We start from the raw sequence: 17,097 nt of genomic DNA on the forward strand, positions 1-17,097 counted from the left end.
CTACAAAAACCACTATGAACATCATCGAGGCATTCAGAGCAATCAGGTGATTGCCTCCATAAGCTGTCCCAGGTCACTTCCCTCCATGGTGACCCAACTCCTCTCTATAGCAGAATCCAGTTCACACTCAGTGAAGAGCTTTCTGGTCTCAGCTAATAGTCGTCATCATCATCATCATCACCACCACAGACAACAATGACATAATAGTTATAGTGAGAGTAATAATGTACCTACCATCTTGGATAATTCATACAAGGTTTTTAATTACCTAGAAATGCTCTTAACCAAATTCTGAAAACACATGATGTTCTAACCAAGAGCATTTTTATCTGGTTTGACCAACAATACTTTGTGCAAAAACATCAGGGAAATATTTTGACAGAGACATTAAAATTTGCCACTGTTTTTGAAAATAAACTACCATTTTCCATGCAACCCTACTTGTAGCTTATGACAAGACACCAGGTGTGATTTCTGCTTTCTCACATTTTTAGGGTTCCCACTGGTGCCGACCACTATCCATGCTATTACTCGGGCGCTGTACTTCAATGACAAGTAAGTATTTTGATGGTTTTTAAGTGAACATATTTGTAAATAAAATGCATTTATATTCATGTATTCCCTCCCTCCTTATTTTTTTTTTTTATTTTTTATTTTTTTTAGCTGCTGGCTGAGTGTAGAAACCCATTTGCTTTACATCATCCACGGCCCCGTCATGGCAGCACTGGTGGTGAGAATTGCTTTTTTATTTATTTTGTTATTGTTGTTGAGAATTGCTTTTTAAATCCATTATTAAGTGTTACCTCTTTGAGAGGATTTCTGTAAAGACGGATCTATGTAGCATGTGTATTCGAACTTCAAAATTAGGCTAATTTAATGATAATCTATAGTGAGATAATCTGTAACAACTTTATTTGAGGGTCTTCAAATGAAAAAAATAACATTTAACACAACTGGGGAAAGGACATAAGTTCATTTTTACACCCACAATAACAAAAATATAGTTTTCAATGCTACAATTTTGCTTTAAACAATTCTATAACTAAATGGTTCTAGTTAAAAGTAAAGATCAAGGGGCTGAAGAATGATAAAAAATGTTTCTGATAAAGAAAGTGAAAAACCGCAGAGTCCATCTGCACCTTTTCCCCTGGTCTCTGCCAAACAAAACCATCTTTCATTTCATCTTTGGCACATGAGCCATCATTGGAACTCCCTCTCAGCAGACACTTAACGTATTTCAGGCACTTCTCATACGCTGCCATGTTGTTTCTAACAGCAACCCTTCAAAAAGCAACCCTTACTCAGTAGGAAAACTAGACCCAAAGATGCAAGTAAACTCACCCCAAATCACATAGGCTAGTAAGAAGTTGGGGTAGTGGAGAATATGACCATCTGCATCTATTTCCAAGCTCTCTGTTTCTACCCAGCGTTTACTATATGGTGACCAGTGTCAGAACCACCAAATTTAATATTTAGACATTAGTTTTCCCACCAACCTCAAAGACAGTGTTTTCCTGGGGTACGAATGAGAAAAATAAAAACAGTCTGAGTCATACACCATGTTCTGCTCCCATACTGAAGAAGTATTCATTAGTAACCAGTGTCTCTAGTCCAAAGCCAATTTCTTCTGCCCTCCTCCAGAGCAGTGATGTACTTACCAGCCTGACAGTCCTCACAAAGACCCACCGATGTAGGTCTTGAATATTTCCAACCCCTCGTAAGAGTTTATTTGTTAATAAAGGTCTCTCTCCTTTACTGAATTTTTTGGGGGTAATCATGTTACTTCTCTTCCAGGTTGAAGAATCATTCTAATCATTTAAAAATAAATCATCAATTAAATTTTAAAAACAACTTTGGTTTCAAAACTAATCATCATAGCCAAAAGTAGTTTGGCACCCACTAGAATGGCTAATATTAAAAAGAGTGACCATACCAAGTGTTGGCAAGGGTGGAGAACAACTGGAATTCTCATCTAGTGCTGGAGGGAACATATAATGGAGCCACCTCTTTGAAAAATAGTTTGGCAGTTTCTTATAAAGTTAAATACATGCTTACCATGTCAACAGGCAGTTCTCCTCCTGGGTACTTGTTCAAGAGAACCGAAAACATATGTCCACACAAAGACTTGTATGAAAATATTCATTGCATGCTTATTCATAATAGTCAAATTGTGGAAACCATGCCAATTTCCATCAACAGTAGAATAAATAAACAAATTATCTGTATTACCCATATAATAGAGTACTACTCAGCAATAAAAATGAATGAAATGTTAATATATCCAACATGCATGAATCTCACAGATAATATGTCAAAGCAAAGAAGCCAGACACACACAAAAAAAGTACATACCATATAATACTCCACTTCTATGCTAACAGAAATTAGTGGTTGCTTGAGGTGGAGGGGAGGGGGTTGTTGACCACAAAGGAGCAGGAGAGAACTTTCTGGGGTGATGAAAATGCTCTTTTCTCGTTTGGAGTGTTTGTTACACAGGTGCATACCTTTCTCTAAACTTCTGGAATGTAAACTTAAAATCTCCATTTTACTGAATGTGCATTATACCTCAATGAAGTGATTGTCTTTAAAAAGATGTTATGAAAGAGAAAAGAAGGCTGGGTTCGCTGTCTCCACTACAAATACTTTACAAATAAATGTCTCGGTCCTCATTTCAGCCTTGGTTAAGTAGTCTTGCCTACAGGGAAAATCTTCATAATGCAATGTAAAAATGTAAAAATGTAAAAATGTAAAACCTTTGTAAAAATGTAAAAACCAAAGTAAAGAATAAACCACCCTCCTTAGAATTGAACCTAATATATTTACATATGCAGGAATAATATTTTCTCATTTGGAAAAAAAAAAAAGAAATGTTAATTCAGGTCTGAAAGGGTCTGGTCATACTGATGTTCCCAGCAGTGCTTAGCAAATTACACCATGTCACAGGCCATCCCTCATGTCCTGCAGAGGTCACATCTGCTCCCAGGAATAAACAAGAACTGAGGAAAGTGGGCACCCTTCAGTAGTACTGACATAGATGATTTCTTCAAAACATCATATCTTTGCAGGTCAATTTCTTCTTCCTGCTCAACATTGTCCGTGTGCTTGTAAGCAAACTGAGGGAAACCCAAGAGGCGGAATCGCATATGTACCTGAAGGCTGTGAGGGCCACCCTGATCCTGGTGCCCCTGCTGGGAATCCAGTTTGTCGTCTTTCCCTGGAGGCCATCCAACAAGATGCTTGGGAAGATCTATGATTACCTGATGCACTCTCTGATCCATTTCCAGGTAAAGAAGCCAATAGTGTATTTACTCAACTACTTGCTCAGCTAGTTGACATAATGTGAACCATTTTCTAGGCCTCATATATGATTAGAAGGACCTTTTCAAATATATGCAACCTGGAAGGGATACAGCTTCTGTCTTTCTCACTGCCTGTTTCCCCTTTTTTTGAATCCCAAAACTGAAGAAGGAAATAGGGGGAGTATGAGCTTTGAGAACAAATCTTCCTAAGGACAAATATTTGTCCAGGGATGGGCCCACTGCACAGTACTGAGGACAGAACTTCTATTGCCACCATCCTTTCAACCTTTCCTTCCCCTCTCTAGTATTTTGAGGGCCACATTTGTTTTTCCTTCATGAAGGGGAGTTTTGAAGATCAACATCACCAATGTCAGTCAGTTTCCCAACCTAGATTTCTATCATCATAGTCCCCAATGCCAAGAAAACACAGGGTAGAGAAGCACATGTTTATATCCGTATGAAATGCCTCTACTGGACCCCAAGCTGGAAGCTATATCCCTTTAAAATGGAATATTCTTGTAATAAAACACTGGATATAAGTGCTGTAATTGTCTTTTCTTGAGCCTTCACTTGCTGTTGCAACAGTGAAATGTTCCTCTCCAGGCTATTTATATTGATTCCTAAATAACATAATGCACACAAAAATAACTTCAATTCTATTTTCCTCCTTTTTTAAGGGATTCTTCGTTGCCGTGATTTACTGCTTCTGCAACAACGAGGTAAGCATGCATTTCACATAATACCATCACTCATCTATATACAGCCAGCACTTTACAGTTCCCAAAGGATTTCTGTACACATTTCATTTGCTCTCACTTCTACAGTTGACCTCGCAGGGTTTCATGACTTGAGGGATCATGTTTTTTCCATTACTTGGAGCTGCATCTTATCTGTGTTTCTATGGTACAATTGCAGATACTATCCAGACAGGCAGCTAAGTTCTGATTTCCTTGGATGGCACCTTAAGTTAGTGAGTTCCTTGAGCAGGAATAGTGAAAGCTATTCTGGATTCCCACAGTAGGAGAAGTCATGCTCCCATTCCTTTGGAAAACCAATATCCAGCCAATTTGTCCTGCTTCATCACTTTTTTTTTTCCCATTGTTTGGTGCCGGTGTCATATCACTTATTCGACATTTTGAAAACAACCCTGAAGTTAAGACTCAAAAAGCATTCTCAAATAAGTAATTTATTATCTGAATATTTAGATCAGTAAAATCTAGAGATCCATATGGCCAGTGTTTTCAGGGGTGGGGGGAGTTAGTCAGAGTTCCCTTTCTTCTAATGAAATCTCTCCCGGGACCCCAACTGTAAAGCATAAAAGTGCCCCTGCTTACTGTCCCTGGGAAAGCAAACTGGTGGAACCACTGTGGAAAAACAGTATGGTGGCTCCTTGGAAAATTAAAAATATAAATATCATATAATCCAGTAATTCTACTACTGGCTATTTACCCAAAGAAAATGAAAACACTAATTCAAAGAGATAAGTGCAACCTTAAGTTTATAGCAGCATTATTTACAATAGCCAAGATATGGAAGCAGCCTGAGTATCCATTGATGGATGAATGGATAAAGAAGATCTGGCATATACATACAATGGAATATTACTCAGCCATAAAAAAGAATGAAATCCTGCCAACACATATGTTAATTATACTTGAATTTAAAAAAAAGTGGAGCTGCTTAAACTTGTACCACAGAACATCCAGGGCTTCAAGAAACATGGTTTGTAAGCTCCCTCATTTTTTAGGTGAGAAGTCTACACTCCAGGAAGAACATGTGACTCGCACAATGTCACAGTCATAGTTGTATATTGTATAACGGTGACTAGAACCCAAATTTCCTGATTCTTAATTAAATGAACTGCATCTTTCACTGCTCTATAATATGTCTAGGATTCCTCCCTGGAGATTTGTTGGCGTATGTTCTCTAGTTATATACCACATGAATTTTAATGCACAATTATTTTTTATAATTTTACATTAATTCCTATTAAGAATAATTCTATATCAAGGCAAATCATATTTTGTTAAGAGATAAACAAAAATATTATTTTTCTATTACAAACGAGAATGGTTTTCTAACCACAATCAATTAATATTTAATTGATTCTCCATTCTTTATTTCTTCAGTTAAATAGTGAGCACCTATAATATTTTGCTGTTTTGTGACCTATTATTTATCTCCAACCTCGACATTGCATTGTGGGATTTTTGTCATTCTCATTCTCCTTTTTAATTGGTACGTTTTATTCCTCCCTTCGTCCATTCATCCATAAACTCATTCCTTCATTCAACAAAAATATATTATGTATTCACTATTGCTATGGGCTAGACTGAAGGTTTGGGATAGAAATGAAAAGATATCTTTCTGCTGCCAGCTGTTAAAGTGTCTCTCTTCCTTTGTTTTTTTGTTTTGTTTTGTTTTGTTTTGTTTTGTTGTTGTTCATTTGTTTGAAGAATAGCAAAAACTAATAAAAAAATAAATAGGGCTTAGGTCACCTTATCTTTAATCAGTTTCTGTGAATGTATGTCTCTGTCTTCTGAGTTGTTACAGGTGCCATACAAAATAAGTTTTCCCATCTAAAGCAATACCCATATAGGGCTAATATAAAAACCATATTCAGAAGGGGCATGCCTTGAAAACATTAGAGGATTGCATGCGTTTGTAAAAATACCTCAGTACTTACTATGTTTTAACCATGATGCTGTCTTGGGAGTGTCAGGCATAGAAAGCAAGCCGAGGAGTGCTCCTGAACAATTGAATGTTTCTAGTTCATTTGAGTTTGTTATCTCTGCTTTTTGAAGTAAAGAAACTGTCTCCATTTTAATTAAGATTCTCTTACCAGGAGAAGCTACAAGTGTGACATTTCTAATAAGATAGAAATTGTTTACTGTGTCAAATTTAATGTCACAGCCCCATGAATTTTAGGCCTGTGGATCTCAGCAAGGCCCTCTGTGAACAACCTGAAACACAGGCAGGGCACTTGAACCTGCAGGAAATTCTTGCAGCTGCATCTGAGACAGAGTTGGGATTGGGCTTTGCCTACCAGAATGTTAAGAGATTTCCGGGGTTAATATGTCAGTTAGATTGTGAAGATTGAGGTTTTCGTTTTTCTTTTTTATCTGTATGTTATCAGCGATTCCTGTTATGCAAATGGATCAGATAGGATGAAAAGACTAGAAGCAGGAAAGGAATTTGGAGAATTACAGTAGTAGGATTCAGGAGGTAACCATGAGAGCGTGCTTATGGATCAAATAGTTCCTACAAGTCTTCCAAGAGTGTGGACACTGACCATCCAACTTCAATAAATTATTAACTATCTAAGGGACCTCAAAAAGATGATCATAGCTATAAAGATACTCAAATGTTTCCAAGCCACAGCTTAAAAATTGAGAGAGCACTAACAACACAGTGAATGTTCTCCCTTTTTGATGTTTCTTGCTATTGTCCATGCATTATGGCTAAAATAGTTTGTAGATCAAACTAGCATGATCAGGAAGATTTCGGTTTAAGATTGGAGTGTGTGAAAACTGACATTATGCTAGCACCCCCTGTTGAAACTCATGGTGGCTCCCCTCACTACTGAGGACCCTAGAGATCATTTTACTCTGTAGTCTCCTTGACCAGGCCCTGCCCCTGTTCTGATTACACCAGTTTTCTGAGGAGCCACCTGAGGAGCCTGGGAAGTCAGCCTCCTTTCTTCACACTGAGAAGAGCCTGTGAATCTGTCTTCAGCTAATGTCATAGCCGCTGCTCAGGCACCAAGTTGGACATGGTACCAAGCCAAATGTGGGACTTCTTTGTGGGGCTATCAATTTCTAGAACTATGCTCTCAAAATCATAAGAGCAATATTTATTATATTGGGGTGTTTCTGTTATTCCTGCTTTCTTTCTTCTCCCCATGTCCCCAGGTATTTCCCCCATGAAGGGGAAATGCAAGGTCCTTTGTGTCTCTGTATCTCTCTCTTCTCTTCCTCTGGGGCTTAGAAGGGTTTTGGGCTCCCCACTCCCCTTCCTGTCTGCAAGGAACTCTCCCTACGTCACATCCTGTGTGTTCTCTGTACTATGGCTTTTAGTAAAATTCTGTTTTCAGAGCAGTAAGGCTTTCACTTCAATGCAAAGGTAAGCTTTTCTATTTAGAAATTCTCTCACTCCATAAAACCTGGTTTTCAAAGCTTGTCCTTCTAGAGACTCAAGAAAGTCAGCTTGGAGACTCAAAGCTAAGCAATGATTTTTCTTGTTGTTTTTCCAGACCAGTGTTCTCAAACTTAAGTGTGCATCAGAATCACCTGGAAAATTTGTTAAAACACAGAGTGGTTGGCCCCAACCAGAAGAGTTTCCTATTTAGTAGGACAAGAATGGGGCCTGAGAATTTGCATTTATAACCATTTTCCAGGTGATGCTGATGCTGCTGATCAGAGAATACACTTGGTGAACCTACTCTAGACAAAATCTAATTTGTTCTTCAAGCAATGAATGACCTTCACTTAATGAATGAGAGGGTTGTAGGGTAATGTTATTTAAGAAACACAAGTTAAATATTTTCAAAAATATTAACCTTATTATGGATGATATTTATTTATTTCTGTCTTCTAGAACAGGGAAGCTTCCCCAAACATAGGAAAGTAGGTAGTGAAAGGGAATTAGAAAACCTTGATCTTATAATCTTGCAGTACCCAATTACCTCAAACTGTAAAACATGTAAATTCTGTAAGATAAAGACTAGTAAAGATAATGCTCCCAAAGGATGAAAAAAATATCAGTGGCAACTTTATGAATAATATTCAGAAGTCCCCCTCAGCATCTAATTAACAGGATTTAATAGAGATCCAGCTTCAAAAAGCCATATAAAAGCATTTAAAGCATATAGTTACTTTTTAACTTCCCAGTGGATTTAAAGTGTTTTTAAAATTCATGATTTTTAATCTTAAATTTAGATGGCAGCAGGTCTATTCAGTTGTGGCATCAACAAGGGAAGACATGAGGGAGGAGTTTTGAAAATCTTTTCATCCATTGAATCAAAACTCCCTGGGAGAAATCCCACCTTCCATTCAACAGTATATAACTGCTGGTGCTTATACTGAATTTAAGCAAAACAAAGGCCAAAGATAAAAGCATTTAAGTCCAACCATGAAGATTGCAACCTGATTTTCTTTTTCACAAATGTAGAAACTGAGGCCCAAATGTCCCAGCCTTATACCGATGGTTAATAATAGAGCCAGGTGCAATAATTATGTCTTCAAACCCTCAGTCCAGGGCTCTATTTTTAAAGGTGGCAATAAATAAATTGATATAATTAGGGAAAATGTAAAGTGATCTGTGTTAATTGCTTTTAGAATGAGTGATGAATTTATACAATTCAAACTTTGTATATTTATCCCATTGGCCTCTTCTAACATTTCTGATGCTTTTCAGGAGCAATGAAAAGTCTCCCTGTTTTTTTCAATCAGATTCAATGCCCTTATTCTTGTGATCAAAGCAGCATCAAGCCTAACCTGTGGTATTGTAGGAGATAATTGCCCTATTAAACTATAATTATTCAAGTGTCTTTTACATCCTGTTAAGGGCCTATTCTTATATGTGTGGTTTACAAATTGAAGATTGTCATCTTCACACAAAAGAACAGGTTTATAATTCAGGAATGCAATTATAGAAGGCTATGAACATTTCTGTAATAATAATATTAAAAACATGAAATGGGTCTCAAACCCTTTGGCCTCATTTACGCAAGGTACTTCATTAAAATGCATGGGCACTCCAAAGGGGATTATTTTAAAAGAACAGGTGAGGAAAAACAAAGACTTTTTTTTTTTTTTGTCTGCTGGCACTTTTACAAACTCACTCTAGACTTAACACTGTCTGCCTTGGATACCTCTAAATATTGGTGTAAGTTTTAGCTATAAAGACAATGTTGGTATTTGAGAGATGCTGAATCCACAGAAACTATCAGTTCCCTTTGTCTGGGGACATCGCTTCTTCAAAAATATGCTGAAACAATGTATTTCCTATTTCCTCAACAGGGTATTTGATGGTTCCTAGATTATGAACCTGGCATTTAAAACATTTAAGGACCTAGACTTAATAGACACTACACACACACACACACACACACACACAGGAGGAGAGGGAGACATACCAAGCATTATAATATAATGTAGCAAGAGCAATAATGAATGGAGAATAAGTGCAACAAGAGCACAGAACTCTGTATTAGGGGGTTAAGAAAAGTTTCCAGGGAAACAGAATTGAGTCCTGAAAACACAAGTTTTGGTGTTAGTGAAGGGTGGGGGGAGGGGCATTCCAGTCAGAGGGAACACAGTGAATAGAGGCCTGATGGGAAGAAACCATATAGCTGGTGGAGAGAGACCAGCAGTTTAATATTGGAGAATCAGGGTCAAAGCAATAAGTGGCTTAAAACCACTTTGGCAGAGAGATGAGCCAACTCAGGCAAACGCAGTAGAATGATGGATGGGAATCTTCCACTTCTGCCTGATGGCAGCTCTGTTCCTGGTGTCTGAGTGCTCTTACGGGACCCGAATACCTTCTATCTGTGCCTGGCCGAGTGACTGAAATGGAGGCATTTTTGGTAAATAGCTAAAGGACAAACCCACGAGGCCAAGATTTCAGGTCACCTAGGGTATGGACTGAATTCCTTCTGAAAAGAATAACCGTGATCAAGTTCAGCCTATCTGGAGCATGTCTCCCTACTGCTATTTTGAATGGCACTAGCTGAGTGCAGGAAACCATAGTGTGTGAAGGAGTATATCGTTTCAATTAGAAATAAACGGACCTAATCTTTCAGGCTTCGTCTTCTCTTTGTGTCTTGACCTCTAGACAGAAATGTCTCAGAGGGTTAACAAACTAGTCAATACTCAGTTATTCAGCACTGTCCTAACTGCTTTTCTTCTTTACTGTTCTGTTCTTCCTCACCTGTACCTCTTCCATGGCTCCAATCCATCCTTTTCTCTCTATACATATATTACAGCTGACATTTGTACCTCTTCTACTGATTTGCTTACAACCATAGGAGGCAAAACACTTACATGAATCAGTTTTCAACCAGCAAATAGCCTTAATAAAGAGCTAGGTCTTTATTAAGTGCTAGATAATATTAAGAGAGACACTTGACTCTCTCAAACCCAGCCACATTGACTGGGAAATCCTTGGAGGTGGTGGGTATAGGAGGGGAGTCAACGTGGGAACAGAACATGAGAAAAAGTAGGGAATTACTGCTGCTATGCACCAGCACCATACTAGGTGACTTAAATAACCCCAATAAATCTTACTCACAACTCTGAATTAGTGTCATGATCTCCTTTTTACAAAGGAGAAAAGCCTAAGAAACAAAAAAACAACAACAACCATGGAGTCAACAAACTGGAACTCAAACCCCAAGAGCACAGTCTTTGGAGCATATGTGTAAACACTGTATGCTAGAAGACAACAGAAAAGATTAACTTAACTACTAAATTGAATTCAGTTCTGTAGAAAGCAGAGCTAGGGAAGCAACATTATCGTCTGTGCTGTTTTCAGCTATGCTTACTGTAATTTTCATATTTGGAACTTTCTGACTTTAGCATCTTCTCCCTTGTGCTCAAGATAGAGTTCATCATATTTATAAAGTATGTTTGATGAGTTTATTTACATACTAGAAGTTTCTCAATAGAAAGAGATTGAAATTTTCTTCTTAAAAGCTTGTCACTCCATTAACCAGAGTTTTACCTCGCACATCCGCTCTCAAGCCATGTTGGAGAAAGGAAAATCACCAGTGTGAAGTCATTATCATAAAACCCAGAACTGTGCAACGCTTTCCATCATGACCAATAATGTGTAGGTTTAGATGAAAGTTTCTGCCTTACCAGAGGTGGTAGCAGATAAAAACTTCTCAAAATCTTTTCCTCTGATATGACATGTATACCATATTGGGTATGAAACCAAGTCAAATTTCATTGATTGGGTAGAAGAGCTAAAGAACAGACTTTTACTCAAAAGAGCAAATGACCTTGCCAGTGGTAGCTTAGGCAAGCAACTCACTTCTCCAGTTTGTAAATTCTTCTGCCAAGATGGTATGTTCCCCAACCAGATCCTATCCTGCACAGTCCTTTGGATCAGAATTACGATTCGATCTCCTTTAACCTCTGATGAGCTCCTAGAATTGTGCTCACTCATAAACAGCTCAGGTCCTTTCTGACAATTATACGAAAACAAGGTCGCCTTTTCTCTTCCAGGTCCAAACCACCGTGAAGCGCCACTGGGCCCAATTCAAAACCCAGTGGGATCAGCGCTGGGGGAGCAGGAACCCCCGCCGCTCTGCTGCCAACGCTGCAGCCGCTGCTGCAGCCGCTGCCGCAGCCGCAGCTGAAGCCGGCGACATCCCGGTTTACATCTGCCATCAGGAGCCGAGGAACGAAGCCGCCAACAACCTGGGCGAGGAGGGTGCAGAGGTCATCGCTTTGGAGATCATTGAGCAAGAGTCATCCGCTTGAATGTGAAGCTTACATCGTGATCACTGAGCCTTCATTTCCTGGGAGACAGACAGACCATGTGTTTAAAGTGATCCCCATCCTCCCAGGAGCTGAGCATATCATTCGTGAAGAATTATTAAGTGAATTTGTCCATAGTAAATCTGGAGAAAGTTATCCTTGGTACTATTGCTGTGGGAGACAGTCTAGGAATGGGGTCTCCCACTGCATCACTTGTGATCTCCATCTTTCATCTAGGACCGAGATGCAGATGTCATAGTAATGCAAGCAAAGTATCCAAGAGAAACACGACTAAATTGACCTAGTTCAGAAACAGGGTGCTCCTTGTTAATCTTGAGCCATTTATAACTTTGAAAAATCAAAATCACGGTCACTATTTTTCTTTTTAACTCTAGACTTTGAATTAGAATATTTCTGTATTTGGCTATGGATCTGATTTTTAATTTTTTTATTTCAACCAATTCCAATATTACTCAGATGTTTTACCATCCACACAATGTAAACCGCACAAATTACATGACCTCTGCAAGACCGAGTGGCTTTCTAATATAGAGATGACTAAGAATGTCGGGGGACAGACTTGCATTTGGCAGGAAGGTGTAATGCTCTGAATAAAAAAGAAGTTTAGAGTCAATTTGCTCAAAACATTAGATGGGCCACCTTGTTAATTGGTTTATTAATATCGTACACTCAGTTTGGTTTTGGATAATCTTGTCCACCGAACAGGTCTACCTGCTGAAGGAGCTGGCCTTCATGTTGAATATGCTTTGGTCCTTGACATTTATACACTGGGAGGTCACAAAGAATCCATCACTAAATTTTTCACAAAACTGCCAAAAATATAATTTCTAGTGGAAGAGAATATTCTCTTTAAAGAGTTTTCCACTTTCCTAAGCTCCAGGATTTATAAAGCAAATCACTCTAAGGTTTATAAAGCAGATTACCTCTTGCCCTTGGGTGCTATCTAGCAGTAAAAGATAAATTTGTTTAAGACTGGTAATTAAAAGACTCCATATAAATCCATTAACTGCCTTCCACCCAGCTTCAAAGCTTAACAAGATCTCCAACTTTTCCAGGAAGATTCAGTAGGGCTAATTAGAAATCAGTTTGTAGTTGACCTCTTGTTTGCTGCTATTAGCAAGACAGGAGGAGGAAAAGTAACTGCTACAAGTTTGACCATCCACCAGTTCATTTAAAATGAAAGTAGAGGTTCTTCTGAAAACCCAATATTATATTCCCATGTCTCTCTTCACTTCCTCAGTATAAAATCCTTAAAAATCCCTGAATAAACCAGTTATCATTGCTGGCACCTAAAATTCATTTGTGAATTTGCAACAGTAATCCGAGTCACCATCATTTACTTTTGTGCTAAATGAAGAGATCCACCAAAACCCTCCAAATCTCAAGTCTCATCTATGTCCTTGATGCCACTGCCTTTCAGAGGTGATCTAGTTGTGGGAAAACAAAAAGTTGATTTGTTCTGGTTACATATTTAGTGCACCCGAAGAAAAATTATATTCCTTCAGTGAAAATGTATTTTGGATACTAAAGTGGCTTAAGTCTCCTTTACTGAATGTAAAGGAGGAACTGAAAAGAAGGTATTTTTTCAATCACAGTGTTTATGTAGTGGTGTTCCTATTTTCGTTTACAAACATGGAAAACAGAGTATTTGAGGCAGCTCTAGTACAAATGTGATACTATATTGCTAAATATTCTAGACATTATTGTGCTGTTATAGTACGGGCTGAAAAACAACACAGCTTTCCGTAGAATTGTACACAGTGCCAAAATGATGTGAAATGCTTACGCTATGTATATCTATAAATTAATACAGAGTATGTTAAAAGCAAAAAGATGTATATGTGCCTATTTTTCTAAAGAAATATATTCTTCATCTTTCATTACATTCATCTTGTCTCCTGCTCATTCCATGTTCAGTTTTGTGGGGTTTTTTGTTTTTTTGTTTGTTTGTTTTTCATTTCAGCCATGGGCTGCTAACATCCCATTTAGTTTGTGTTACAAGAGGGGGAAAGATAATCCAAAAGCATAGGTTAGAAAACTTATGTGCAAAAACATTGAGATTATTGCCTTTGTCAGTGTGATCATCTAACATCTTCAATTTGACTATAAACTCCAAAGTTCAGCTCTCATTCCCTTGATAATACAAAAACCATACACAACCTTTGATCTATATTGCATAAGTTTGGGAAGCACAGCAAAGAAATCTAGGGCAAAAAGTATCAAATCCTTTTATTGTTCTTGACTGTTTTGGTTTTTTTTTTTTTTTTTTCATTATTCTGGGACCAGACTTGAAACTGTCCAATATCACATCAGATCATTAGAATTGTTACGATCATTGATTTTTAATATAGTTTGGGAGAGACACTAAGGCAGGATAAAAGGCAACTAACTACATGTCATTAGAATGCATAAAGGCCACCATTGGAAAGGTTTTCATATCTGGAAAGCATGAAATGGAAAGATGAGGATGAAATTAGAACTGTGACAGACTAATAATGGGGAACAGGAGCCATCTGTAGGTTCTGTGCAGTTCAACTATTGTCCTCATAAGAGCTGGAGAACTTTTTCAGAAAAGATACATAAGGGCTATATCTTACTCTTTGTGTCCCAATAGGCAATACAGATGAATATTATTACCCTTGAGATCTTGAAAAACAAAAGGAATTTTCCATCATCCATAAAACCTGATTCTTCAGCAGGCAACCTGAACTCAGGTGGTCAGCTGCCCACCTGCTTTGATCCCTACTACAAAAAGATCCCAAATAGGCCTTTGGATACACATAGATATCATGGTTCTTAAAAGAGGAAAGATGTTGAGAAAGAAATAACAGAAATGCTATTGTCATGAGGCTCCAGCCTTTCTCATTCATTCCTTCATTCATTATCATTGATTCAACAGGCATTTCACACACCTTCCATTTAACTCTACGACAAATATTTATTTATCATAGTTATCATGGCAAAGTTTCTTTGCAGTGGTGACTGCTTCTTTCCTGGGTCAATGGTATGTATCAAAACCTGCCAAGTCAACCATGACCCTAAAACCATAACCATGGATATCTTTGGGGCGGGAGAACAACGGGACAAATGTGGTTGGAACTGGTAGCTGAATGTGACCTTTCCTCCTTATTAGTACTGGGCAGGACAGCTCAAGTTACAAGAAACATTCTCAGAACAAGATCTCTGCATAAATACCTAGCAAGGACTCATTTTCTCAAGAACCAGGTCTAAAACAGTGATTCTTCCATTGGCTATACTTCTTATCGGGGAGTTAACACTTCAGAGTTTCAAATAAGCATATTCATGAAGAGAGAAAATCAGAAGCCATATTTAGAAAAGCAAGCAGATAAACTCAGAAGGAAGGTCCATTTATTATTTTGAAAGAGTAGACAAGATGCCTCCCTCCTAGCTTAAGTTTACATAAAATTGATTTTACTGAACTAATCCATAGATACCTTGTGTGTATGTGCAGCAGTGGGGCAAACATGGGGTAACAATAACTAGAAGCATAAAAGAAAGAATAATAATGTGTGATTGTGAGAGTCAAGCAAGGTAGAAAGCCGACATTTGAAAATGAAGAACTATCTTTCTGATTATTTCTGTTCTTCTGGATATAGAATTTACATGTGTTTAATACCTATGGATAATATGAAGCCTCAAAGGAGAGAAAACACAGTTCAACTTGGGAAGATTTTCTAACATCATATATTATTGCCCCATTGAGATTAGTGAGCATCTCTGAAAGATTTCAGAGATTTTTTATTATCTTAAGCATTGACCAGCCAGTCTCTTAGGTCACTGATCAGTGTCCATTTCCTCCCCTCACAGAAATTCAATGCCTTCTCTCTAACTTTCCAGAAATGCTTTCACTGAGACTCAAACTGTGCCCCAGCTCTTGGCTGACTGACCAGCAATGCCACTGCATGTCCCTGTAATCTCCTTTACTGAAGAGACTTCCTATTTTATTTGGAGAAATTGCTTCCAAATAAAATCTCAGAGTATTACAAGTGAAGCGCTGAATAGAAATTCAGTAAAACCAGTTGAGATGTCTTTAATGAGGGGAGGGGAAAAATATGTTCAAAATATAATGTCAGGAAATCTGTCTCCATCCACTCCTGCCAGACTGGCTAATCAAAGCTAGTGCACCAGTCTCACACAGAGACCCTGCACCTAAACATACACCCAGCTGCAAACTCTTGAAATGTGTGCACAGCAGGGTGGGTGGTTACTCCCAGGGCTGCAAGCATTTCCCTGCTGTGCCCATGCATTACAGCTTCTGCATGCTGTCATCACAAGAGGGTTATTGTCATGGGGGCTTAATGTTATGGAGAACATTCCTTGCATAGAGATGATTTAAGAAGAAAAGAATAAAGAGCAGAGGCTGGGTGGCTCAGTCAGTTGAGCTCATTCAGTTGAGCATCTACCTTTTGATTTTGGCTCAGGTCATGATCCCAGGGTTGTGGGACTGAGCCCCATGTTGGGCTCCACACTGAGCATGGAGCCTGCTTGAGATTCTCCCTCTGTCTCCCTCTGCCCCTCTCTGCTCACACAGTCTCTCTCTCTCTCTCTGAAATAAATAAAATGAAAAAAAAAAAAAAAGAAGAAGAAGAAGGACAAGAACAAGAACAAGAAGAAAAGGAACACCAATCACTGAAAAACTATAGTCAATATGAATAGATTTATGGGGTGCCTGAGTGGCTCAGTAGGTTGAGTGTCCAACTCTTGATTTCAACTCAGGTCATGACCTCACAGTTCGTGGGATCAAAGCCCTGTGATAGGCTCTGTGCTGACAGCATGGGGCTTGCTTGGGATTCTCACTCTCTCCCTCTCTCTTCCCCATCCCTGCTCGTGCACACACACACACTCTCTCTTTCTCTCTCAAAAAAAAAAAAAAAAAAAAAAGAATAGACTTACAGACATTAGCTTACCTACTCTTTGTAACAACTTAACCTGTTTTTAACCCCATTTTAGTGACGAGAAAGCTAAGTGAAAAAGAAGTTAAATCATGCATCCACCACAGTCACCCGATTAGTAAGTGGCCAGGCTAGGATCTGAATCCAGAGTGCCCAGTGCCTTTGCTTTTTTTTTTTTTTTTTTTTTTTAACAAATTTTTTTTTAACGTTTATTTATTTTTGAGACAGAGAGAGAGACAGAGCATGAACGGGGGAGGGGCAGAGAGAGAGGGAGACACAGAATCGGAAACAGGCTCCAGGCTCTGAGCCATCAGCCCAGAGCCCGACGCGGGGCTCGAACTCACGGACCGCGAGATCGTGACCTGGCTGAAGTCGGACGCT

At 38.6% G+C, this 17,097-nt stretch overlaps 1 protein-coding gene across 1 annotated transcript in view; it reads left to right on the forward strand.

The window, feature by feature from the left end:
- The window catches only part of CALCR (calcitonin receptor), a 156,429-nt gene extending 142,845 nt beyond the window's left edge, over positions 1-13,584 (forward strand). Inside the window, exons 10-14 of the mRNA XM_040472670.1 lie at positions 495-555; positions 664-730; positions 3,066-3,284; positions 3,977-4,018; positions 11,528-13,584. Coding sequence (XP_040328604.1) covers positions 495-555; positions 664-730; positions 3,066-3,284; positions 3,977-4,018; positions 11,528-11,785 — 647 coding nt within the window. The 3' untranslated portion in view covers positions 11,786-13,584. The remainder of the gene's footprint in view (positions 1-494; positions 556-663; positions 731-3,065; positions 3,285-3,976; positions 4,019-11,527) is intronic.
- The last annotated feature ends 3,513 nt before the right edge of the window (positions 13,585-17,097 follow it).

This window comes from Herpailurus yagouaroundi, unplaced genomic scaffold (genome assembly GCF_014898765.1).
Source record: "Herpailurus yagouaroundi ecotype Mexico unplaced genomic scaffold, PumYag 100, whole genome shotgun sequence".
Taxonomy (NCBI): domain Eukaryota; kingdom Metazoa; phylum Chordata; class Mammalia; order Carnivora; family Felidae; genus Herpailurus; species Herpailurus yagouaroundi.